The 25367-nt window shown below is 41.4% G+C and overlaps 1 protein-coding gene across 1 annotated transcript in view; it reads left to right on the top strand.

The window, feature by feature from the left end:
• Positions 1–3835: 3835 nt before the first annotated feature.
• The window catches only part of LOC100075061 (sodium-coupled monocarboxylate transporter 1), a 42952-nt gene continuing 21420 nt past the window's right edge, over positions 3836–25367 (top strand). The window contains exons 1-7 of the mRNA XM_007670011.3: positions 3836–4932; positions 9889–9954; positions 13259–13310; positions 17756–17823; positions 18395–18549; positions 22079–22219; positions 24861–24990. Of these exons, the coding sequence (XP_007668201.1) occupies positions 4582–4932; positions 9889–9954; positions 13259–13310; positions 17756–17823; positions 18395–18549; positions 22079–22219; positions 24861–24990 (963 nt within the window). The 5' untranslated portion in view covers positions 3836–4581. The remainder of the gene's footprint in view (positions 4933–9888; positions 9955–13258; positions 13311–17755; positions 17824–18394; positions 18550–22078; positions 22220–24860; positions 24991–25367) is intronic.

The raw sequence follows: 25367 nt of genomic DNA, 5'->3' as shown, positions 1-25367 counted from the left end.
CTCTTCAAAGCTTGAAGGAGGTGGTTTTTTCCCAATTCCGGAAGAAAAAGAAAAAAGTTTAATAATAATACTACTAATTATGGTATTTGTTAAGCACTTACTATGTGCCAAGCACTGTTTTAAGTGCTGGGGTAGATACAAGGTAATCAGGTCATCCCACGTGGGACTCACAGTTTTAATCTCCATTTTACAGATGAGGGAACTGAGGCACAGAGAAGTCAAGTGACTTGCTTAAGGCCATATAACAGACAAGTGGCAGAGGCAGGATTAGAACCCATGGCCTTCAGATGCCCAGGCCCGTGTCTTATCCGCTACACCATGCTGCTTCTTTCCCACCAGTGGCCCCTGCCTCTCTAAAGCAAGTGGTCCAATTTTTTTTTACACTATTTCCATCCTTGCAGACTGTGGGCTGCACCTCAGACAGACTCTATCTTCAAAGAGCCTACTTTCCAGAGGGTTCTCAATGTCCTCCATTAAAATACATTTCTGTGTGAGGATGTGGGCAGGCACTTCTGGAAGCAGAGGTACTTGTGGACTGCACAGGAGGACTGAAACAGAGTCTAAGCTTAAATGATGACCTGTTCAAAGGTCCCAGTGATGTCTCTCTCCAACCAGCAAAGAACATCTTTTTTTTTTTTAATTTTTTATGGTATTTGTTAAACTACTATATGTCAAACACTGTTCTCGTCCTGGGATAGATACAAGTTAATTGGGTTGGACACAGTTTCTGTCCTGAATGGGGCTCACAGTCTAAGTAGGAGAAAGAACTGAGGTATGGAGAAGTTGAGTAACTAGCCCAAGGTCGCTCAGTAAGCAATTGGCAGAGCCAGGGTTAGTACAGTGCTCCGCACACAGTAAGCAATTAATAAATATGATTGAATGAATGAATTCAAGCCCTCTGACTCCCAGGCCCCCATGTTCTTTCCAGTAGACCACACTGCTCACTTTGAGGAGTTGGGAAGGATTCTGTGGGCCCAGCCATCAGTCACCTGATAAAGGGATGCATTTTTTCCACAAAGAATGGAGTCTAGCAAGACTCCAAGAATTCCCACCTTCCAGGCACTGGAAACCTCCAAATAGATTTTCTCCAAGATTACAGGATTAGGAGTACTCCGGCTTTAAGCTTTCTCGCATTCATGGCAAAGTTCTGTGTGTGTTTGTGTGTGTGTCTAAGAGGGGTGAAAAGCAACGTGGAAGCTTGGTCTAGGACCTAGAGTCCTGTCTGTTCCCAATTGAGGAAAGGAATATGTTCAGGAGATCTAGGACATCTGGAGTGTGAGGATGAGAAACAGATGAAAAATATATCCAAAAATGATCATTTTAGGGACAGATAAGGGAAAGGATAAGTTGATATAGGACAAATGACCAACCTCCAAAGATGATCATCCATGGAAGGAGAAGTTGGAGCACCGATCCCCGATTTGTAGGGGCTGGAAGGGGAGAAGGCACAGGAGGCAGCTGAGATGAGCAGTTGGGAGAGGTGAGGAAATGGTAAGGGAAGGTTGACAGAGTTGTGAAACATCTGGGAGAAACTGCCACCTTTGTTTCCCAAGCAGAGCATACTTATAAACTTAGGGTTCTCACCCTGACCTCTTTTTCTTTCAATCAATCAATCATTGGGTTATTGAGCACTTCCTGTGTGCTGAAAACTGTACTAAGCACTTCAGAGAGTACACTACAACAGAGTTGGTAAACATGTTCCCTGCCCACAAGGAGCTCACAGTCTAGAAGGGGAGACAGGTATCAAAATAAATAATAGATCTGCACAAACGTTGCTTCTGTAGACAACATTATACAGTGCTTAGTACAGTGCTCTGCTCACCATAGGTGCTCAATAAATACTATTTATTAATTGACTGATTAATTTAAGCAACCATTCCTGTTCCCCTCCTGACCCACCACTTATATCACCCTCAAGTTTATCACAAAAAAGGTGAATTTATGTTTCAAAGGGAAGAGATGGATAAATGGTATTTCAGCAGCCAATAATAATTACAGTATTTAAGAACATTCTATGTCTCAAGTGAATAGATCGTAGTTCCAGTTCACTGCAGAGATCATGGTTTAAGAGGTAGGGAGAACAAGTATCACCCATTTTATGGATGAAGATATTGAGGAACAGAGAAGATAAGGGACCTACCCAAGGCCACACAGCAGGGTAGTGGCTGAGGAAGGACTGGAACCTAGTTCTCTTCACACCCCCCGCCCCCCCAGACCCTCATTCTGTCCACTAGAACACTGTTTTTCAAAGCAATGGATACCATGTTTCAACTTCTTTTAAACCTTGGAATATCAAGTTTAAGGGGTATTCTTCAAGGGTAATCCAATTCCTAAATCTAGAAGTAGGGTAAGGTAAGTGTGATGTAAATACTGATTTCCCCTGAGGGTCTGTCAAATCATCAGGTAGGTTTAACAAACTTCACACAGATGCGACAATATCCAAGCATATTAGGTTGAAGAATTTCCTGGATTCTTCATTCATTTTTTCCCATTTTTGGAAACATTATACAAATATAGTGTCTACATATGAAATACAGAATATGATAGTTTGCACCCATTCTGCTAAACACAACCTGCAGTGACCGACAGACGATGAAAGATAATCCTGAATACAGAATGGCCGGAGTACCAAGACATTCATCTAAACCTATTATTTTAGAAGTAACTCTTTCAACCTAGCAGTGGTATTGGATCCATTGAAAGTGCTGTTGAAACGGAAAAGAAAGTTCTAACTGTGTTATTACCGATTAGATGGTTGCTTTAACTAATCATAACGGTCTCAGCAGCTGTTCCCTGATTCGATCCCTGGTCCCTATATCCAAAAGCTCTCCTACAAATCGATGCCTTATCGTGGCAGGAGAGTTTACCTACACTGATGGATCTTAGAGCTATGCCACCCATAATGGAAAGCTCTAAGCTGAAGCATCAAAGTCTATTCGCCAAGCATCAAAGTCCATTCACCTGTGCTGGGCAGCAGCGGCATGGGGAAGAATCAAAGGTGGATGATTGAGCGATCAAAATGTTGATCGAAGACAATGGCAGAGACTCTAGTTTTTACTGTGCGGAAGAAGGAAAGGCTAAACCACTTTGATATCTTTGCCAAGGAGACTCTACGGATACACATACCGAAACGAGTCCATGGAAGAATACGGGGCGTTCCGGAGAGGATGCGGCCTTGGAGTCGCTATCGGTCGGAAACCATTCGACTGCATTTGAAGAGAAAATTCCTTGACACTACATTTATCCCTCATGGATTTCAAGCTACGGGGGAGCTCAAGGCCCTTGGCTTTCACGAGTCCTTATTTTCCTAGGGGTAAGCAGAGGGACGGAAGCAGAGGTGAATCGGTCCTATGCGACAGTCTGGAAGGCAAAGTGAAGGAGATAAGCGGCACCTGCACATTCGATATTTCGAACTGCCTTCATCCATCCATTCGTTTGATCGATCGCATTTATTGAGTGCTCCCTGTGTGCAGAGTACTAAGCGCTTGGGTGAGTTCACTGTAACCATAAGCAGACACATTCCCCGCCCACAGCGAGCTTACAGTCTAGAGGGGGGACGGACATTAATATAAATTAAAGATATGGACATAAGTGCTGGAGGGGTGAATAAAGGGAGCAAATCAGGGGGACTTGGTAGGGAGTGGAAGAAGCGGGAGAGGAGGGGTTGGCCAGGGAAGGCTTCTTGGAGGAGATGGGCCGTCCGTAAGGCTTTGCAAAGGGGCGGGGAGAGTTGTGTGTCGGATTTGAGGAGGGAGGGAGGGAGGGAGGGAGGGCCGGGGCGAGATGGACGAGATGGAGGTGGGGAGCTGCCGGGGGAGTTTCGCGGCGGGGGCTGGGAGGTAGCCCATAGCCCCTAGACGCCTCCTGCCCCGCAGCTTCCTCCTCCCTTCAGCTTCGTCCTGCCCCGCAGACTCCTCCTGCTCTGAGCTTCGTCCTCTCCCGCAGCCTCCTCCTGCCCCGCAGCCTCCTCCTCCTCCGCAGCCTCCTTGTACCTTCAGCTTCCCCCAGCTCCGCAGACTCCTCCCGCTCTCAGCTTCCTCCTCCCCCGCAGCCTCCTCCTGCCCGCAGCCTCCTTCTACCTTCAGCTTCGTCCTGCCCCGCAGCCTCCTCCTATCCGCATCTTCCTCCTCTTGCCCTCATCCTCCTCTGCCCGCGGCCTCCTCCTACCTTCAGCTTCCTCCTGCCCCGCAGCCTCCTCCTGCCTGCATCTTCCTCCTGCCTGCAGCCTGGTCCTCTCCCGCGGACTCCTCTTGCCCTCAGCCTCCTCCTGCCCGCATCTTCCTCCTGCCCGCAGGCTCCTCTTGCCCCGCAGCCTCCTCTGCACCCAGCCTCCTCTTGCCCCGCAGCCTCCTCTGCACCCAGCCTCCTCTTGCCCCGCAGCCTCCTTCTCCCCCGCAGCCTCCTCCTGCCCCTCCTCCCTCCCGGTCATTAGGAAGGGGCGGTGGCATCGGTGTGTGGGCGTTGGGAGCAGAGCCCGCAGAGCCCGGGCTCCGTGCGGGGGCAGGAGGAGGAGGACCAGCCGGCCCGGCCGGACCCCAACCCAGAGCCGGAGGAGCCGGAGCAGGTCCGGACGCGCCGACCATGAGCCCCGGCAGGGACATCGGTACCTTCGTCGTCTGGGACTATGTGGTGTTCGCCCTCATGCTGCTCATCTCGGCCGTCATCGGCGTCTACTACGCCCTGGTGGGGGGCGGCCAGAAGACCTCCGAGGACTTCCTCATGGGCGGGCGGAGCATGTCGGCCGTGCCCGTGGCCCTGTCCCTCACGGCCAGCTTCATGTCGGCCGTCACCGTCCTGGGCACCCCCGCCGAGATCTACCGCTTCGGGGCCATCTTCACCGTCTTCGCCTTCACCTACGCCTTTGTGGTCATCCTCAGCGCCGAGGTCTTCCTGCCCGTCTTCTACCGGCTGGGCATCACCAGCACCTACGAGGTGAGGGGACGAGAGACAAGGAAGGGGCGGGACCCCCCCACATCGCCCAGCCCCTCTTTATCCATTCAACAGTATTTATTGAGCGCTTACTCTCCGCAGGGCACTGTACTAATCGCTCGGCATCGACAGTTCGGCAACAAGTTGACACTTGTCCAGCCAAGTTGAGTCGAAACTCTAAGAACACTGTTGGACCAATACTTCCCTATAGTCTGAACTTTGCCATGAGGCTCATTCAGGAACCCTGGGGGGGGCATGGCTTTTCCCACCTAAGAATAATAATCAGAAGAAGAAGCCCGCTATTTCTTCAGCGCTTACTATGGGCCAGGAGGGGGGGGGGGATACAAGGCCAACGGGTTGGACACCGTCCCAGGCCCAGGTGGGGTCACAGCCTCCATCCCCTTTTATGGAGGAGGTAACCGAGGCCCAGAGAAGTGAAGGGACCCGCCCGAGGTCTCCCTTGATTGCCCGAGCCGGGATCACCACCCACAGCCCCCTGACTGCCAGGCCCGTGCTCTATCCACTCTGCCCCGCTACTTCTGCTGCCACCTCCCCTTCTCCCTCTTTTCGGGTAGGCGGGGGTGGGGGAAGTGCCCGGAGGATGGAGATGTCCCTAAAAAACGCTCACTTCGGGTGGTTCCCGTCCCCCTGCCCCCTGACCTTCTCACACCATATCTCCTGTCCAGATCAGGGAGCCTAACGACTGCCAGGCAAGATGACCTAGGGGGCAGAGGTGGGCACCAGGTAGCAGAACCCCAGCTTCTGGCCTCCATCCTGCCCTGACTGGTTTGGTTTGGGTGGCGTGTGGGCTCGCTGGGGTCACTGCTGCCCAGAGCAGATACCCCTAAGCCGGACACTCTCCCTGCACTACTTCTTACCCATTAAAAAGAGGTTCACGCACTCCTGTGTTCTCCCTATCTTGCTGGTGCGTGATGAAGAAGGGGGCAAGGTGAAAGTGCTGTTCGTTACGATGGAGGCTGTTTATTGAAAAGGTTTCTTTGGCTAAACAGGCCTGGATGAGGACCCACTGGCTCTAGGCAGAGGTGGGCTCTGTAGGACGGCTCCACGAAGGGAAGTTGGCAAAGAATTGGGTTTAGGGCTGACTCGCAGGGCAGGGTCCAGTTTCCCAGGAGCCAGGACAACCTGCCTGTGTTTAGAAGTAGTTACCGAAGGAGAGAAAGGTTCTGCCGCTACTAGGCTCTTCCATAACAGACGTGGTGCAACCGGCGCTCTCAGGTTCAGGGCACAAACAGCAATGTAGGCTCGAGTGACAGACTCCTCCCACCCAACCTGTTGGCCAAGAAGGACAGACTTTTGCATAGCCTTTTCAGTTTCACCTTTGTTCAGGCCTTAATGATTGAAGTTGAAGTTGGAAGAAAAACGGTCTATCTTACAGAAACCAACCAAGGGGGTGGTGAAGTGAAATTTTTTGCCCCACTCCTCGAACAAACAAGGATAGGAGGGTGATCGAGTGTGTCGACTTAGAGCAGCCGAAAGAAGGCTGAAGAGAAGATGTCGGCTACTGCCCGCGGGGAGCTGCCTAAATAATCAATAGATTATCCTCGGTTTGAGCTTACCCTTCTGGGTGGGGGTTGAGCTGAACTCAGGATCAGCAGACTAGGTGTTAGCACTCCCAAACTTCCCTGAATTTGGGGAAGTATGAAGCAAGGCAAGTTGGGAAATTCTGAAACCAAAGAGAGGCTTTTGTGGATTCAATGCACGGTGCTTTCTATGCCCAATAGCCGAAGCCATTCTCAGAAAGGATCAGGGTTGGTTCAGAGGGAGAAAGTAAAGACTTCTGTATCCATGGCACAGACTTGGTTTGGCCAAGAAAGGGAGTCATAGCCAGTAGCCAGTCAGGCAAGGAAAGACACAAGCAGGTCCTAGAACCACCGTGGGTATGGAAAACAAGGAGCATTCTGCATTCCTGCTAAAGATAATAAGGGGAGATGTGAAAACAACTGAAGGCTTTTACTTGATTGACCTGATTTCTTGACTGCTGCTAACCAACTGACAGTCCTTTTCATCATTGCTATTAGTTTACTACTTTTAGTCTGTATGTGATGGAGGGAAAGAGGCACAATTTTGTTCTCTGTCACTCAATGTGACCGAATCTCCTCTTGGCTGTTCTGCTTATGAATTTGCTTATACCCTCCTTAGCACTTATATATACAATGTGTTCTTGGTACAGAATGTACCACTTCCATACTTCCCAAGCTGCACTCCTCCACATGGATGCTCAATAAATAACTCCTTCCACTACAGCTCCACACCTTTCCGTAGCCAACAGCTTGCTTTCCTTTGGCAGCCCAAAATAATTTTTGGAAGTTGAAGTTGCTCCAGATAGAATTAAGTACTTTCCCAATTGTCTTTGATCTTCTCTAGTTGGGGTGTACGTAGGGGGTCCTAATTAGATTTGGTCGATGCCGTTGTCCACTTGTGTGTGGTAATAAATAACACTGTAGAGGTGAAATGCATTTAATGCAAAAATGAGACTATGAAGTCCTTTAACTGTCCATGGAACTTCCAAAAAGGGCGGGTTCCAAACCAAAAGGATTGGGAATTGTGGAGAGTTCAGCATTCTAGTTTAGGGTTATCTGTCGAGCACATGGTCAGTGCCAGCTAGGAGTTCTAGTCTGAGGAATGAGCACATCCTAGAGACTGAAAATACTAGTGAAGTACACAGTCCCTTGTATAGTCAGGGGATAGCTGCTGAGTAAGTCATGTGGTATTTGACTCTTTTGATGGGCCGACCAGACTTGAGGAGCCAGGTGACCACTTAGTCATGGAGAAGAGCCAGTATGTGGTCGGCCTGATCCTTCTGCTGCTTGCTTTCTGTCCATTCCTCCCCATTAGAATAGCCACTGTTATAGCGGTACTGGAAGGACTCAGTTGGTGATGCCATTTTAGGGCCGAAAGGAACACATCTAGGCACTTTCTATAATTTATCAGGACAACGAATAAGCTATCCCAGGCAGATGAGAATCTTTCTAATTTTAAAGACCTCTAGAGGAGATTTTTCACAGCTTCCTTTGCAAACCCATTGCAATGCCTAACAACGCTTACTGTCAAATACTTCCTCAAAACTAATCTAAATCCCTAAATCTAAATCACAGTCATTTACTCTCATTTCTTCTAGTTTTGTCCATAGTAAAGATTAAGAACATCTGATCATCAGACTCTTTGTAAGAGCACTTTGTATTCGTAAAGACTATTAAATTGCCCCTCAACTCTGTGTTCGCCAAACTGAATAATCCAGTTCTTTTTAGCCTTTCCTCATGGTTCTTATTTTCCACCCTTTAATCATGTTTGTGGCTTTCATCTGAGCCCTCTCAAACTTCTCCCTGTTTAGTTGTGGAGCCCTGAACTGGACCCATTCCTTTAATAAAGATCTGACCAGTGAGTCATTTGGTCAGCAAGCATTTATTGAGCGCACACACACAAGGTTCACTGTATAGGGCATTTGAATCAGTGCAGAGAGTAAGGAGGGTAATAAAAATATTGCCTCATAAATCCAAAGCATTCCTTTATTATGTTTGCTTTTTAAACTATTCTGGCAGCTTCTCTCTTCCTTCTCCACAATCTTCTTACAAATACGTATTATAAAGAGGGTGTATAGTTTAGGGCAGAAAGTACTGAGGAAAGAAGATAAACAAGCCTTGGTTACCTTTTTGTCTCATTTTCGAGTAGAACCATGTGATATGACTGCCTGAAACTGTCCTTTCCTTTTAACTTTCCTTCTTATCTTCTTCCTTCTTTTTCTTGCTTCTCTCATATCCAGTACTGGCTCAAAGGCAAAGCTAAAAAAAAAGTAAATAAACGGGGATAAATAAAGAGAAGGATGACCACCAAGAGGACTTAGATGGGAGACAAGTGAGACACAGATGTGGAAAGGTGAAGAGTTTAATTAATTTTTTCATTCTAAAATACCATTTTCAGGAATTCATCTCTCCCAAGCACTTAGTGCAGTGCTCTGCACACTGTAAACACTCAATAAATAGCATTGATTGATTGGTCATCCTAAATCTGAGATCAATTTAATTATAGAACAAAATGATGGCTTTCCTTTTGTAAAACTCAGCAAAAGAGCTAATGTTCTATGTCAAAAGGGAACTGAAAACATAAGGGCTGCATCTGTATGTTAAACTAATTACACAAACTACTTTTATTATTACTAAAGTGTATTATTCCTACAGTGCTCTTTTTTCTGGATTTTCCTTTATGTGTCAGTTGCTGAATAATGCTGTGGCCCCATTGGTAAAATGCAGCTCTAAAATGCAACTCCTCCATTACTGGCTCTTGGATTGTAAACACATTTGTTTCCTAAGCTAATTTTATGCCCCCAGTAAAGAAAAAAATAACAGACTACTGATGAAATCTTTCTGCAATTGAAAAACTATACTAAAACAAAACAAAGCAAACCCACAGTTATTGAGGTCTCGTAGAGGTGCGGACAGACAGCTCCTGAAATCCTCAGAAGGACATCCTGTGAGGGGCACTGTGGGGAGGATGATGGATGAGGAAATGTTCCCCCACCTTCCCATGCATACACTGAGAGGAGTTTGGTAGGTGGCCACTATTCTCAAAGCCACAGAACAAGTCTTGGAGGCAGAGTTTGGACGTTGAAGACACAGTGATGCTCTAGTGCTCTCTCTCATATTCCTCTAACCCAGAGCCATGTTTTAACAAACTGAAAAATCAGCATGTAGAAGTGCCCCTTCTGGGCTGCTAAGTAACTGGGTGCACAAATGCAATAGTGGCTTAGTAATTCTCAGAGGGTTGTAACTGTAACTGTTTACCTCAAAATCTAAGAAGGAAGTAGAGGAAAGGGGTTTTTTTTTCTTATTTTCTTTGTGCTTGAAAGTGTCATGTGCCCTTGGCTGAATCTGAAGAAGAAAAAAATCAAGATTACTGCTAAAGACTCAGACATGTATACTAATAGTTTTGCTTGTTTTACAGTACTTAGAACTTCGGTTTAATAAATACATTCGCCTCTGTGGTACAATTCTCTTCATTATACAAACAGTGAGTATCATCATTTGTCATCTAAAAGATTTTGTGTTTTCTGGTGAGTGTCTTGTTTAAGGGGATGCTGAATTTATTAAATACCTTTGAGAAAATTAGAGTTGGAAACTGGAAGAAACTAGCTTCAGAAACTGGAAGAAGCTAGCTTCACTAAAGAAAATAACATCAGAGATGGTGTAATAACTATTTAACAATGGTACTTTGTTCCATTGACAAATTGTGAAAAAATTTCGGAGTCCCTAAACCTGCTGATCTAAACATCCTGCAGAGCAACTGCTTCCTTGGAGAAGCTGACTGGCCATTACATATTGGTAAAGAAAAATGTAACGCCAAGCACGTAACTTAGATGATGAAGCAGCCACATGACTTAGTAGAAATAGCATGGGCCTGGGAGTCAGAGAACCTGGGTTCTAATCCCGGCTCAGCCATTTGTTTGCTAGATGACCTTGGGCAGGTCACTTAACTTCTCTATGCCTCAGTTACCTAGACTGCAAAATGTGGATTTAAGGCTGTGAGCTCCATGTGGGACATGGCCTGCGTCTAACCTGATTAGCTTGTATCTACCCCAGAGTCTAATACAGTACACGGAGGACGTAATAGGTGCTTAAATACCATTAAAAATGATTTTTACCACTCTTTAGGGAGGAGAGCTTTTTTTTGGAATTCTATCTTTTAAAAATACTTTTAAAACCTACCATGATTTTGGTTACAAGGAAGATAAAACCCATAAGAGTCTATTTTTCCAGAAATTAAGAAATTATTCATTTGTATACAAAGCTACATTTTATTTGCCCTAAATCTTAGCTTTAAAATGGTATCATATCTCAGTGGAAAGATCCCAGTCTTGGGAGTCAGAGGTCATGGGTTCGAATACCGGCTCTGCCACTTGTCAGCTGTGTGACTATGGGCAAGTCACTTAACTTCTCTGTGCCTCAGTTCCCTCATCTGTAAAATGGGGATTAAGACTTTGAGCCTCACGTGGGACAACCTGATTACCCTGTATCTACCCCAGCGCTTAGAACAGTGCTCTACACATAGTAAGCGCTTAAAAATACCAACATTATTATTATTATTATTATCAGTGAATTTACCAAAACATTCCACTGGAACAGTTATATACTGAAGTTGGTCCCCTTCATGTTTAGTCTGACTTATAGATTGGTGTTTCACTGCCTATTTAATTGTTGAGCTTTTAAAAATTGAATTTTGACTTGCTTTGATTGCTGATTGGATTTTTTTTATTATTCTCTGTTACAATTTTTCTTTTCTTAAATGGTGAGCATCTGGTTGGCCAGGGTTTCAACTGAATTGATTCTAGTGGAATTATCCCAAGGTTAATTTCAGGCCTATGTTTACTGTAAGCACTTAATAAGCGCTTAGTACAGTGTTTTGAACACAGTAAGTGCTCAATAAATATGATTAATAATAATAAATGTTAGTAATAAGAACAATAACAATGAACTAATTTTTTTTTAAATTCCACAATTCAACCAAAACAAATGGAATTCAAAGATATCTTCAGTCTTGCTTTAATTTAAACCAAAGTAACAACATCAAGAGTGTAAGTGTAGACCTTTAAACAACATAGTTTCCTAAATCATTTAAGATACACATTGGTAGGCACCAAGCTAATCAGAAGTGAAATTAAGTTTCTGGTGGTTACCAAGAAATTAGTAGCAAGAATATTTATGAAGTGCTTTCTTTGTGCAGAGCACTGTACTAATCAGTGGGAAAGAATACACAGGTGGGAATTAGACACAGTCCCTCTTCCTTGGAGGTTCACAATATCAAAACGACCTAATTTGGATCCACAATATTTCCGAACTTGTTAACGCTATAATACTGATTATATAGGGGCTCACAGTCTTAATTCCCATTTTACAGTGAGGTAACTGAGGCAAAGAGAAGTTAAGTGACTTGCCCAAGGTCACAGAAAAGACAGATGGTGGAGCTGAAATTAGAACCCAGGTCCTTCTGATTGTCACTAGGCCATGCTCCTGCTCTGTGAGAGTCTCAGTGTGATAAATTTTGAAAGGGTGAGACTGAAAGGGAGTAAGGACAGTATATTTCTATCTTGAGAGTTGCATAAGTATTTGTAAATCAGGAATCACAAATTACTTTGGCAATATGCTAACATGGATAATTTCATATTCTTTTAGTATGCAAAATCTTTTGAGTATTTTTTTTTCCTTTAGGAAAGAGCTGAACTCACATTTCTAATCCTATTTTTACTAAAAATAAGCTGAAAGCAGCTGAAGTTTAAAGGAGGCTGAAAACAGTGAAGTTGAACATAATTTGATTTTACTCATGAGAGCAATATTTACTACAGCAACCTATGGATTTTTTTTAATCTAATCGATCCGAAATATTTTTCCAGTCTTCAAAACCATAAAAAGTATTTCCTAAGCTTTTCAATGTCATACTCCCTCTGGTCTGTAAACTTCTTGTGGACAGGCATTGTGTCTACCAATTCTATTGTATTACACTCGTCCAAGCACTTAATATAGTGCTCTACAAGCCGTAAACTCTCAATAAATACCCCTGACTGATAGTAGCAATGATGAGCATTAGTACATTAGAACAAATGCACTGCTAATGCTAAAGACCAATTGAAATAATTGGACACAAAATAAGAAATTTTCATCTAGCATTTAATCTAGCATTTTTATTTTTATTTTTTAAAGTTTTGGCTTTTGAGCCTGGGTAAATTTACATGACTGCATCCAGGTCCTTGCTTTTTCTTCTAAAGAAACTTCATTTTTTCCATAGTCAGAGACATGTATATAATGCACAGCTCTCTTTAAAACACATCTAACTGCTTGCTTCAGATGGATCAATCGTATTCATTGAGTGCTTACTAGGTGCAGAGCACTGTACTAAGCACTTGGGAGAGTATAATATAATAGAGTTGGTAGACTCATCCCCTGCCCACAGCGAGCTTACAGTCTACAGGAGATCCAAATGGTAACCTATAATTCTACCTTAAATAGCAGCAAAAATCAATGGACAATTTTGCTAACCAAATAAAACAGAACTTTCAAAACTAAAACCAATCGATCAGTGGTATTTATTGAGACTTACTGTGTGCAGAGCACTGTACTAAATGCTTGGGAAAGTACAATACAACTGAGTTGGTAGTTGCTTTCACTGCCACAGGGAGCTAATAGTCTTCAAATCATTTTCCAGAAGTTTGGTGCCATAGCTCATTAATTAACAAAGGAGGCTTACCTTAGGGATTCTTGAAGTGTACTGATAAAAAAAAAATATACCCCACGAAGTTCACAGTTTTCTTTTTCCTTTCTAGATTCTGTACACTGGAATTGTTATTTACGCCCCTGCCCTGGCTTTGAATCAAGGTAAAATCTCAAATTACCCAAGGTTGTCGTTTGTAAATTTTTGGTTGAGTTTTAATAGGCTTCAATTTTTCTCTTTCCACATATCATCATTTAAGAAGGGTGCAAGCTTTATTCATTACATAATAAGCTTATCAAAGATAGAGTCTGGTTTCTTCATTTTATGATACGGAGCTCTGCATAAAGTAATAATAATAATGATAATAGTATTTAAGAGCTTGTTATGTGCCAAGCACTGGGGTAGATACAAGGTATCAGGTTTAGACTGTAAGCTCATCGCGAGTAGGGATCACAATTACCAACTCTGTGGTATCATACTGTCCCGAGCACTTAGTACAGTGTTCTGTGCACAATAAACATCTATTAAATACTGTTGATTGAGAGGTCAAAGTCCAGTGGTAGACAATCAGTAAATGCTGATGATGATACGGGTGAAATGAGAGGTCAGTTCCTCCCACACGCAGAGGTAAAACTTCTCCTTTGCTCTGCACGCAGGAAGCACTCAAAGAGGAGCAGCATGGTGTAGTGGATATATCACGGGCCTGGGAGTCATGGGTTCTAATCCCAGCTCCGCCACTTGTCCTCTGTGCGACCTTGGGCAAGTCACTTCACTTCTCTGTGCCTCAGTTACCTCATCTGTAAAATGGGGATTAAGACCTTGAGCCCCTTATGGGACAGAGACTGTGGCCAACCCGATTTGCCTGTATCCACCCAAGCACGTAGTTCATTGCCTGGCACATAGTAAGCGGTTAACAGATAACATTATTGTTATTTATTATTACTATTATTAATAAATATCATTGAATGATTGTATTTTTCCTTAGACATGCAGCTTCATAAAGAGGATGACTGAGGCACTTGGGTGGCAGAGGAGGAGGAGGCTGATCCTTAATATTTGGGTACTAACTTACCTGATCATTGACCTCTGACAGAAATGACATAGTACAACTGGGCACAGGTTTGGGTGCAACCAAAAAAATATGTGAACACATTAAGTGCTCCATAAATACGCATGAATTAATGAATAAAAGAAAGAAGTTGGAGGGAGAGAAGGGAGCAAAGCTAAGTGACCTTGGATGCAATAGGTAGATTAGAGTTAAATTAATTAGCAGTTAATAATTGTACAATTGAGTACACAACTATAGTTGTGAAAGTTCAGGGTGTTATACTACACATCCGGTTTGTTAAACCACCTGGGCTCTGTGTTTCCAGGTTGTACACTTAAAGGAAGAAGGATTTTGTAACTGGACTGCTTTTTTCATCCTCTAAGTCTTTCCTTACTGTTTCTTCCTAAAGCTAATTAAATCATTACATGTTCCAGAGCTTTGTCAGTCTTAAATACATTGCAGTACAAAAACTTATGGCAAAACTGATCAGAGGACTTTGGTGATTGGAAGTATGGCAAACAGTTAACACATTCTGCAGTCTGTTCTTGACTTTATAGCATGAAAAAATAGAAGCAGTATGGCCCAGTAGATAGGGCATGGGCCTGGGAGGCTGAAGGCCCTGGGTTCTAATCCCAGTCTGATGCTTGTCTGCTGAGTGACCTTGGGCAAGTCACTTAACTTCTCAGTGCTTCCATTACCTCATTTGTAAAATGGGAATTAATACTGTGAGCCCCACTTGGGATATGGACTGTGTATCTAACCCAGCTTGTTTCTATCCCAGCACTTAGTACCATTAAAAAAAAAGAAGTCCCTTAACCATCATCATCTTAGTTTCCTGGTCTATGAAAGACATGAAAACAATCATCAGCAGAAATTAAGTACCTTGGAATCATTAAGAAAGGAGTTAAATTAAAAAATGGAATTTTTAAATTTAGTATTATATTCTTGAAATTCTTCTTAAAATGGTTAAATAATGCCAGCAATATGGTTGTCATCTCAGGTTCCAAAAATGGAATTGGAAATGGTTAGAATTAATCTGCACTGGTTATCTATTTGCACATGAGTTCAAATCGAAATGCTGACTTCAGTCTTTAAACCTCTATAAAGTGCTGTTGCAAGGACAATCATATCTGCTAAGGCAGTTAAAGTTTATAGTTCGGATACTAGTTAACAGAAAGGTTACCTTTTTTCTTGTGCATCCCTTGAATATTGGGATAAGCCAAGATAGTTCTGCTATTGATTCTCAGATTTTAACTTTGATGAACAGGATCTTTGCATGGAGAAGCCATATCTATTTTTAAGCTTGTGCCTGACCAAAAAAAAAACCAACAAAAAAATCCCAACAAAACTCAGAAACTCATTACCATCAGCTTTAAGTCACTCAATTATATTTTCCTCTCCTACCTTACCTTGCCAATCCCCTACTAAAGCCCAACCCACATACTTAGCTCCCCTTATGCCAACCTACTCACTGTACTTTGATCAATCTCACAAGCCTTGGCATTATCTTCCACTCATGTCTCTCATATAATATGTATTCAATCTGTAACCAAATCCTATCTGTTCTACCTTCACGACACTGCTAAAGTCTGCCTCTCCATCCAAATTGCTACTATGCTGATCCAAGCACTTATCCTATCATGCCTTGTTTATTGCATCTGCCTCCTCGCTGACCTCCCTGCCTCCTGTCTTTCCCCATTCCAGTCTATACTTCACCCTGATGCCCCGGTTATTTTTCTTAAAAAAAATTCAGTCCGTGTCCCCGCAGTTCAGTGATTGCCCATCCACCTCCATACCATAGGCTTTAAAATACACGATCAACTAGCCTCCTCTTACCCTCCCTGACTACAGTCCAGCCCACACACTTTCTTCCTCTAGCACCAGCTTGCCCACTGTGCCCTGATTTTATCTATCTCGCTGAGAATCCCATTCCCAAGACCTCCCACTGGTCTGGAACTCCCTCTCCCTCCATATACACCGGACCCCCACTCACCTCACCTTCAAAGTCTTATTAAGGTCAACTCTCCTCCAAGAAACCTTCCCCAAGAGACACTCTCTTTCCCAGACTCTCTTGCCCTTCTGCACCGTCTATGTCCCTTGGATCTGAACTTTTTGGACACTTGACATTCACTCAACCCTCAGCCCTACAAACATCTGTACAAATCTGTAATTTATTTATATTGTCTGTCTCACCCTCTTGCTAGCTCCTTATGGGCAGGGAATGTGTCTACCAACTCTTTTGCATTGTACTCTCCCAAGCGCTTAGTAGATTTCAGCGCAAAGCAAGTTCTCAATTAATACCTTCAATCACGGGTATTTTTGACCACTTACTTTCTGCCTCACTGCCAACCCCTTACCCATATCCGCTCTCTGGCCCGGAATTCACTCCCCCCTCAATCCCAACAGATTGCAACTCTCCCTACCCTCAAAGCCCTACTAAAATCACATCTCCTTCAAGAGGCTTTCCTTGATTAGGCTCACATTTCTCCTATTCACCTTCCCTTCTGTGTCACCTTTGAACTTGGATCTGTACCCCTTAAGCTTTAGATATGCACCCCACAATCAGCCCCATATCAATTATTATTATTTTTCTCTTTCTAAGAAGGTTGCATTACATTATAAGTGTCTCAAGGATGGAGTTTGGTTTCTTCATTTTGTGATACAGAGCTCTGCATAAAGTAATAATAATAATGATAATGATAATAGTATTTGTTAAGAGCTTGATATGTGCCAAGCCCTGGGGTAGATACAAGCTTTTGATATTCACCCCATAATCAGCCACATATCAATTATATACATATCTTTATAGGCTTTCATTTCCCTCATCTAGCAGTTATTTTAATGTCTAACTTCCACTCTGGACTGTAAGCTCCTTGAAGGCAGAAACATCTCAACCTAATCAATCATGGTATTTACTAAGTGCCTTCTGTGTGCAGACCACTCAGACTTAAGTGCTTGGGAAAGTACGGTATAACAGAATTGGTAGAAACAAGTACCCGGCCCATAATAAGGATGCAATAAATACCACTGATTGATTGATGTCATGGCTTTTAGTACCTCCTTTTCAAAGTGACAACTCCCCAGTTCATAGATTAGAATTACAATCGGAAATGTCATTTGTTTGCCAAATAAAAAACATATTTTATTGAATATATTTTGGAATAGTGGCCTTTTAAATCATTTCACATTAAAAGTGGTTCTTTCATTTATAGATATTTCCAATTAGAAAATCACTGGTACACTTTTTATTGCTGTAGTTCCTAAACATATTCCTGCTCCCTATATGATGTGTTCTCCTGCAAGCACTGATAAACCCCAAACATTATGATGTGTTCAAAATTCTTAAGTATTTTAGATCATTTCAAACTTTTAGTTATCTCTAGTTTCAACAATGCTAGATAATTTAGAGAGCTACTTGCAGTCAAGTAAATAAAAATAACAGTATCTTCAAATATGATCCAAAAGTTGTTAATAGCTATTATTTGTTATATGCCTCTTATTGAAGTGGAAACAATTTTAGAGATGTTTTAAAATAAAAATTTATTGTATATTTTCCTTCAGTCACAGGATTTGACTTGTGGGGTGCTGTAGTTGCAACTGGGGTGGTTTGCACTTTCTACTGCACAATGGTATGTTGAATTTATTTCCACCTCAACTCTTCTCATTCAGTTTATGCAATTTAAAATTTGCTCTCCAGTCACTTGGAACACAAAAATTTACATCCTAAGTTCTCCTTAAATGTACTTTTTTCTCAGTCTTACTTTTAAAAAAATGTAATATTATAGGAGATAGAATGTGTATACAAAGATGTCTTTCTGGAATTGTTTGGTTTGGGAAAGAGCCAAGCCACTATCTTTATCACATTTTCAGACAGATGTATTATGCATGAGAAGTTGTCTAAAGGAAAAGATAATATCGGTAGTAGAATCCTCAGCTAGAGTAGTCCTGCCTTCTACTGCCAGGAAGGATTGCAGCAATTCAGAATGAAAAGGTGATTGTCTAAACCATTATTACATTTCTCCAGATAGTGATTTTCACCTCAGTTTGCCCCAGTGTCTTCCAAACCTCATCTGCACACTCCCCTAAGCCCTTCCATCTAATTGTCTGATTGGAATGCAATCCATGCATAGGAAGGATAATGGGAAATTAAAAATAATTAATGGAAAAGTTCATCTCCTAAATAATATGTTTTCCTTACAGGGTGGTCTAAAAGCAGTTGTCTGGACAGATGTCTTTCAAGTAGGAATCATGGTAGCTGGATTTTCCTCTGTGATCATACGGGCTGTGGTGGTTCAAGGTGGAATCAATAATATTCTTAATGATTCCTATAATGGAGGAAGGTTAAACTTCTGGGAGTAAGTTTCCATTTGCTATTTCAATATACGGTTCCTTCTGAGTGCTTACTGTGTGCTGAGCACTGTGCTATTTGCCGCTGTTTGAAGGTACTAATATAGAAGTAATGTTTAAAAGAGCATTAAGATTGTGACAAGCAGAATCACTTTATCTTCGTGGGCCCTGGTAAAATGCCTATTTCTACCCAGAATATCTAGACTGCATGCTCGTTGTGAGCAGGGAATATTCCTGTTTCTTGTTAGAGTGTACTCTCCCAAGCACTTTATACAATGTTCTGCAGACAGTAGGTGCTCAATAAATACAAGTGACTGACTGATTTGGGCTTCCCCTCTCCCTTTCTCATCACCCACTTTTTCCTTCCCTTCTTGAGAGCCATCAGAAGGATTCCCGGCACTCATTTTAGCAGCATGTTCCTTCCGACTCTAGCATCTTTCACGTAGCTCTGCTACCCAGAAAGAGTGCCAGCAATGTCAGGAAGGAAAAGATTCGCATGAAGCTGGGAGTATGGGGAAACACTCAGGAGATGAAGGGTTGACAGGGAGGGATAATTTGCCCTCCAATTAGTTGCCTTCCAGCTGCCCTCCAATAAACTTCCTGGAAAATTAATACAGCTTCCAGGGTGCTTCCTTATAATTTGGAAGTAATATGGACCCAGTAAAATGGAAATGATCAATATTCAATTCATTATTGCATCTGATCCTAAAAACACAATTCACTCAAGGTTCAGTTCAAAGTTTAGAACTTAAGCTAATGAAAATAAACTCACAGGTAAGGGACAAAGTCCTCTTGAGGTTTAACCTGTAAGAAATAATATATATTTTCTGGCTGGGAAAGAAGGTAAGGTTTAGTCATTTTCTTGTTTCATCTGGGCTAAAGAACTATGCCAGTCAATATGTATATTTGTGATTTAGATGAGCAAGTGTCAAAGGTTAGAGAGGTTTTCCAAGACAACTTGTTTCAGATGTTGAAATCAATTTAGAATGGGGGAGGTTTCATGTAAATTAAGGTGAATTAAGAGATTAGTCAGGATAATAGCAATTGAAATTGAATTTCTAGATTTGTACATAGCTACAATTTGCATTTGGCTAATGGTGAGGTTTCAAACAGCATGGCTCAGTGGAAAGAGTACAGGCTTGGGAGTCAGAGGTCATGGGTTCAAATCCTGGCTCTGCCGCTTGTCAGCTGTGTGACTGTGGGCAACTCACTTAACTTCAATGTGCCTCAATTCCCTCATCTGTAAAATGGGGCTTAAGGCTGTGAGCCTCACGTGGGACAACCTGATTACCCTGTATCTACCCCAGCGCTTAGAACCGTGCTCTGCACATAGTAAGCATTTAACAAATGCCAACATTATTATTATTATTATTGTGGCTAAAAAAATCCTTTGCACATATACAGCCTCATGTGGGGTTATGCCCAATATGATAATCTTGTATCTAACCCATCATTTAGACAGTGTTTGGCACATAGTAAATGCTTAAGAAATACCGTTATGATCATGACTTTGATGTCTATGCTATAATCAATCAGTGGTATTTATTGAGCACTTTCAACATGCAGAGAACTGTATTAAGCATTTGGGAGAGTACAATACAACAGAATTAGCAGACATGTTCCCTGCCTGCAACATTCTTACAGTCTAGAGGGACTGTTTTCTATAAGGAAAAGTGATGGTAGCTCTGTTTTGGGGGATTTTCAGCCTTCACACATCACAGGCAAAGTTACCTACACCCATTTGACCACAGATAGTGATTTCTTTCTGAGGGATCATCCACTCTACTTAAGAAATGATTTCTCTAGATGCAAACACAAGGAACAGAGTAGAAGGACTGGGGGATGGAAGAATATGCATCCTCTTTGAACTTGTAAAGAAACATTTATATTGTGCTCAGACTATAAAGACTATATTAGTCTCAACTGAATTTTCCAATTCAGATTTCTATTTTAGCCACAGAATACGAAGATGGATACAACAGATACTAGAGGCAGACATCAGGAAGGCCATTTGCAAAGCTGATCCAGAAATCCTAGCAGAGAGCATTTCATGTTTCCCCAGTCCATCCCTGACTCTACCCTTGGGCCTGTCTTGGGTGAACTCAGGTCAGGAGAGGTGAACTGTGTGAGTTTCCATACATCATGGACTGGATCCTTGTACCCATGAGTTCCACCTAGAAAGTGATCCAACAGAAGTAAATGCCAAATAAAGTTCCTGCAGAGCAAAATTACAGAGATTCACTGTGAAAAGAAATAAAAATCTAATGTAATGCCAAGTGAACCAATAATAAATTTCAAATATACCAAAGCAAGGTTCCTGCTTAGTGAGATTCTACAATTTGTTGGGATAAAGCATATAGTTAAAAGTGATTAAAAAAGTTTAAGTATTTTATTAGCAATTTTCCGGGACATAAACATCTATAACTATACAATTAGTGGGAATATTTTCTTTTATATAGCAATTAAACAAATAGCCATGATTCAAAATAATTAGGCAGTGTTAGGGAGGCAATTTTACCCTTTGTATATTAGAAACAATTGGATCAGATTAATATTTTCCTTTGAAGTATCTAATTTCTAGAGAAGGGTGTAATATACGAAGGATCAAAGCCCTAGTAGTATGAACAATATGATTTTTCGGTGGTGAAGTGCTCTTATATGCATGCTACAAAAAAAATCTTTATAGTTTAAACCACTGAAATGGGAGTTTAGACACCTGACTCACTTTGCTGAGCATTTTTTTTTCATTATAAGTGGGGACACTGGTGAATATTATCCTCATTAAAGGATTTGGGAGGTTAATTAGACGTTATTCAGTGAGTTTCATGGAAAAAGCTGAATATATAAATGCAAAGTTTTAGTGGCATTTCAGAAGGATGTAATCTCAGATATAAAATTAGAATTAGGATGAAAGCCTATACCAATAGATTGAAATATTTGTAGAAAATATTTTATAAAAGTCACGTAAATTTTGTAAAACTAATTTGCCAAAGAAAGAGAGAAATGTTTCTCAAAGCTAACAAATAAAAAATAAATGAGAGTTTGGGTTACCATGTTAATGACATTTTGCATACATATAATGGGTCTTAAAAGCATATTGTAAACATTCACAGTTACATCACCATATTGTCCTAGAGTTGCAACATTACTCCTGCTCTATAGGTAGGAAAAATAAAGCATTTTGGTTGTACTCATTAGTTAGATGTTTTAAAATATGACTATACATGTAGGGTATGCCTCACATGAGAATTAACTATGCATATATTGGCAATTGTGTGTACCTTCCCAGGTAGCATACACTTTTCACATCACATGAATCAAGTCAATCCTAAATTTAGTAGTTTTCTCAAAGCCAAGTGAGAAATATAGCAGTGAATTTCATGATTATTGCTTTTCTAACTATGAGGCTTTTTTGTCTCAGAAATTCTAAAAAGATCTATCAAATTTTACTGATAATGCATTTTTTTAAGATCGCTGCAATAACTTTGTATGTCATTCTGGTATTTTGATTTGTTTTCTCTATTTGTCTTTATTTAGCTTTAATCCTAACCCTTTGCAGAGGCACAGCTTCTGGACAATCATTATAGGTGGAACCTTCACTTGGACTGGCATTTATGGAGTCAACCAATCTCAAGTTCAGAGATACATTTCCTGTAAAAACAGGTTCCAAGCAAAACTGTAAGCTTGTCTAGTGTGTATTTTATAGTAGCATTTATTTACCTGTGATTTTTTATCAGTGAACATGTTCTGTTTTCAGCCAGTGTTCTAAAAGTGGAAAAATTAATCCTTGAGTCATTAGCTTATGTTTAGAGAGCTAGTTTACAAAAGACCATTCCTTGGGCAAGTATTTATAGATGAACTCGAGGTTTCTGATGGGGAAATTCTACTTTAATTTTCCCCCACTGACACTTGGAAATAAAACACAAACCCTCTGAAGGTAGAGACCAAGTCTGATTAAATTTTCCTTAGCCTCATAGCACTTGGTAGAGCCAAGCAGCCTGTGGAATTTCAGTAAATATGTGATGGTGACGATAATGATATTTCACCAATTTTTCAAGCCAACTTTGGTGATGTGATGAGCCACAATGACTGCCAGATTGGGGAAGGCCTAGAAACTATTCTAGAATAGCTTCATCTTCTCAGAGCCATAAAGCACCTAGAGAGAGATACTCTAGACTGGGCTCCTCCCTCTAGACAGGGTGACTCCATCCAGGAGCCCTAGGTGGTTTCCTGTCAGAGTGCTACCTTTGCCCAGGATATCCAAGATCAATCTCATTTTTTATGGTATCTAAAAGCCACTTACTCTGTGTCAAACACTGTTCCAAACGCTGGGGCAGATACAAGTTATTCCCACATGGGGTTAACAATCTAAGTAGGCGGAAAAATGAAAAACTGAGACAATGAGTGATTTGCCCAAGGCCGCAAAGCAAGTAATTGGCAGAGCCAGGATTAAAACCCAGGTCCTCTGACTTCAACACCCATTCTCGTTCCATTAGGCTATGCTGCTGCTCATGAAACTATGAAACATGAAACTATGTTACATAGATTCCTCGGGTTGAGAAGGGACATGTCCTGGAAGAAAACAATGATTTCTCTACAGGTCCTTCTGGCTGATGAGTTGAGTGATGTGCTCGTAAGCATATTCAAGAGAGCTTCCAGTTCTTACCACAGTTTGTTAGTGTTAAAACAGAACTTCTGATGCCTTTCATGCTCTGATAGTATAAGCTCCTACATCCTCTGATTGTGGTTTAATGAGTTGAATCAGTCAATGGTATATATGGAGCACATACTGTGAGTAGAGGACTGTATTAAATGTTTGTGAATGTTACACTGGAAGCAGAACAGTGGTTTTCACATATTAGGAGTTTACTATCTAATGGGAAAGACAAGTGGACACAAATAGTAGGAGGAGGAGAAATAAGGATTTATCAGATAGTAGTACAAGTATGTCGAGATAAAATAGCTTAACAAATATTTTCATGTACACATATGTGTTGAAAATGGTGATACATCGGAGATCAGCAGTGTAATGAAATTACATTGAACTTGCCACAGAAAGCTATAAACTAACTGGACTGAAGTTCTGTGAGTTTATTTGGTTAGATAATTCAGAGTAAATGATCTGTATAAGCCTCTTTGGGGGATAAGATGGCTATATATTCCCTAAGCAGAGATGCACTGGTTATCTGATTGAGGTACACAAAGGCTTAAGATCCCATTTGGCATCTTATATCAGCAATCAGTAGGGAAAGAAAATCTGATGTAATTGTATTTCATTTTCTCTTGTGCCATAGAGCATAATTACATTCTCAAAAAGACTATTTTAGAAATTTTAAAAACCCCTAAACACATTTCCTTATTGGGAAGACACAGTGACTGTTTTCTTCTATCTACTATATATCCTTGATGAAAAAGGCTGAATCGCTGGATATGCAACAGCCATTTTCCCTTGTTTTCCCTTGATGAAATGGAAAGAATGCCTCTTCTTGCCTGCCATGCTTGGGAATTTAAACTGCTCACATTGATGATCGGTCTAGGTGTGTGCCCAGAAGTCTCTCAAAATGATATCCTAGTCATATCAAAGAATCATAGGTGAAAGAGGCTGAGTACCCCTTGTTAAGGTATACTGTTGAAGACATGAGGCCACCTCACACTGGACTTATTTTCTGGTAGATTGATTTCATGTGAATTTATGGTGTTCTGCTGAATCTTGAGGGATATGCTAAGAAGAGTACTGAAAAAGAAATATGTTTTGCACCGCTATTAAGGAACTGGCAGTCGACGTTAACAGTGTGCTGCAATAAAGTTATAAAACTGTGGAAAATACAAAGGTGCAATCAAAAACGTATTGATTATCTTACAATTATGGTCCTAGTCTCAGGTTACCTTGAGAGTTATGCAGTAGAACAAAGAGTGATTGCTGATTTTGAACTGCTGACTCTATCGAGTTAAAAGGAAATGAAGTAGTGTCATCCCTTGCTATTTTCCCCTTATAACCCTCATTTGCATATGTCACTTTTGAGTCACCACACCTTCAAGTTTGAATGATGAAGTGATTTAGAAATTTCATTTCCGGGAAAGGTTATGATTCACCATTACTCAGGTCAGGGAACAAAGTATCCTCCCTACCGGCAAGGCAAAATTTCCCCCGGCCACTTCCGCACTGTTGCATGATCACAAATGAAAAATGAACCAAGATAAAAGGAACATTATATTTTGACAATTAAAAGGTATGTGCTTACTTAGTAGAGTAAGAAAGAAAGACAATGCAACATGTCCCCCATTTTAACCTACATTATTTTCTTATGTATGTCTTTAGGTCCCTGTATATAAATCTCGTGGGTCTGTGGGGTATTCTTGCCTGTGCAGTGCTTTCTGGACTTGCGATGTACTCAAGATACCACGACTGTGATCCTTGGACAGCAAAGAAGGTGTCAGCACCAGATCAGGTTCAGTATTTAAATTCTTACCAATGCTTTAGAAAAGTACAAATGAAAAATTATAAAATGAATTGAGTTGGAAGATTGAAAGAGTGAAAGGTGGGATGACTTGTTCAAAGTTGTGAACAGCAAAATATTTTACATTTAGAGTAGAGGATATACCATTTTGTCATTTGCAATGATGTTTGGAAAAGAAAAAAAGTTTCGGCTTTGGGTTGGCAGAAAAAGGTGAATACATGAGACTCTTTTGGTGTTATTTACAGCATCCAATTTTACACTGTCCTAACCAGTTTCATCAACTTATTATATTGGAATTAAAGTTGATGTACTTTCATAAAAATGCATCTGCGGAGGAAAAACAACATGTTGTGACTATGTAAGACAGG

Source organism: Ornithorhynchus anatinus, chromosome 14 (genome assembly GCF_004115215.2).
Source record: "Ornithorhynchus anatinus isolate Pmale09 chromosome 14, mOrnAna1.pri.v4, whole genome shotgun sequence".
NCBI lineage: Eukaryota > Metazoa > Chordata > Mammalia > Monotremata > Ornithorhynchidae > Ornithorhynchus > Ornithorhynchus anatinus.
Note: the sequence above shows the minus strand (reverse complement) of the source record. Positions and strands in the feature narration are given on the sequence as shown.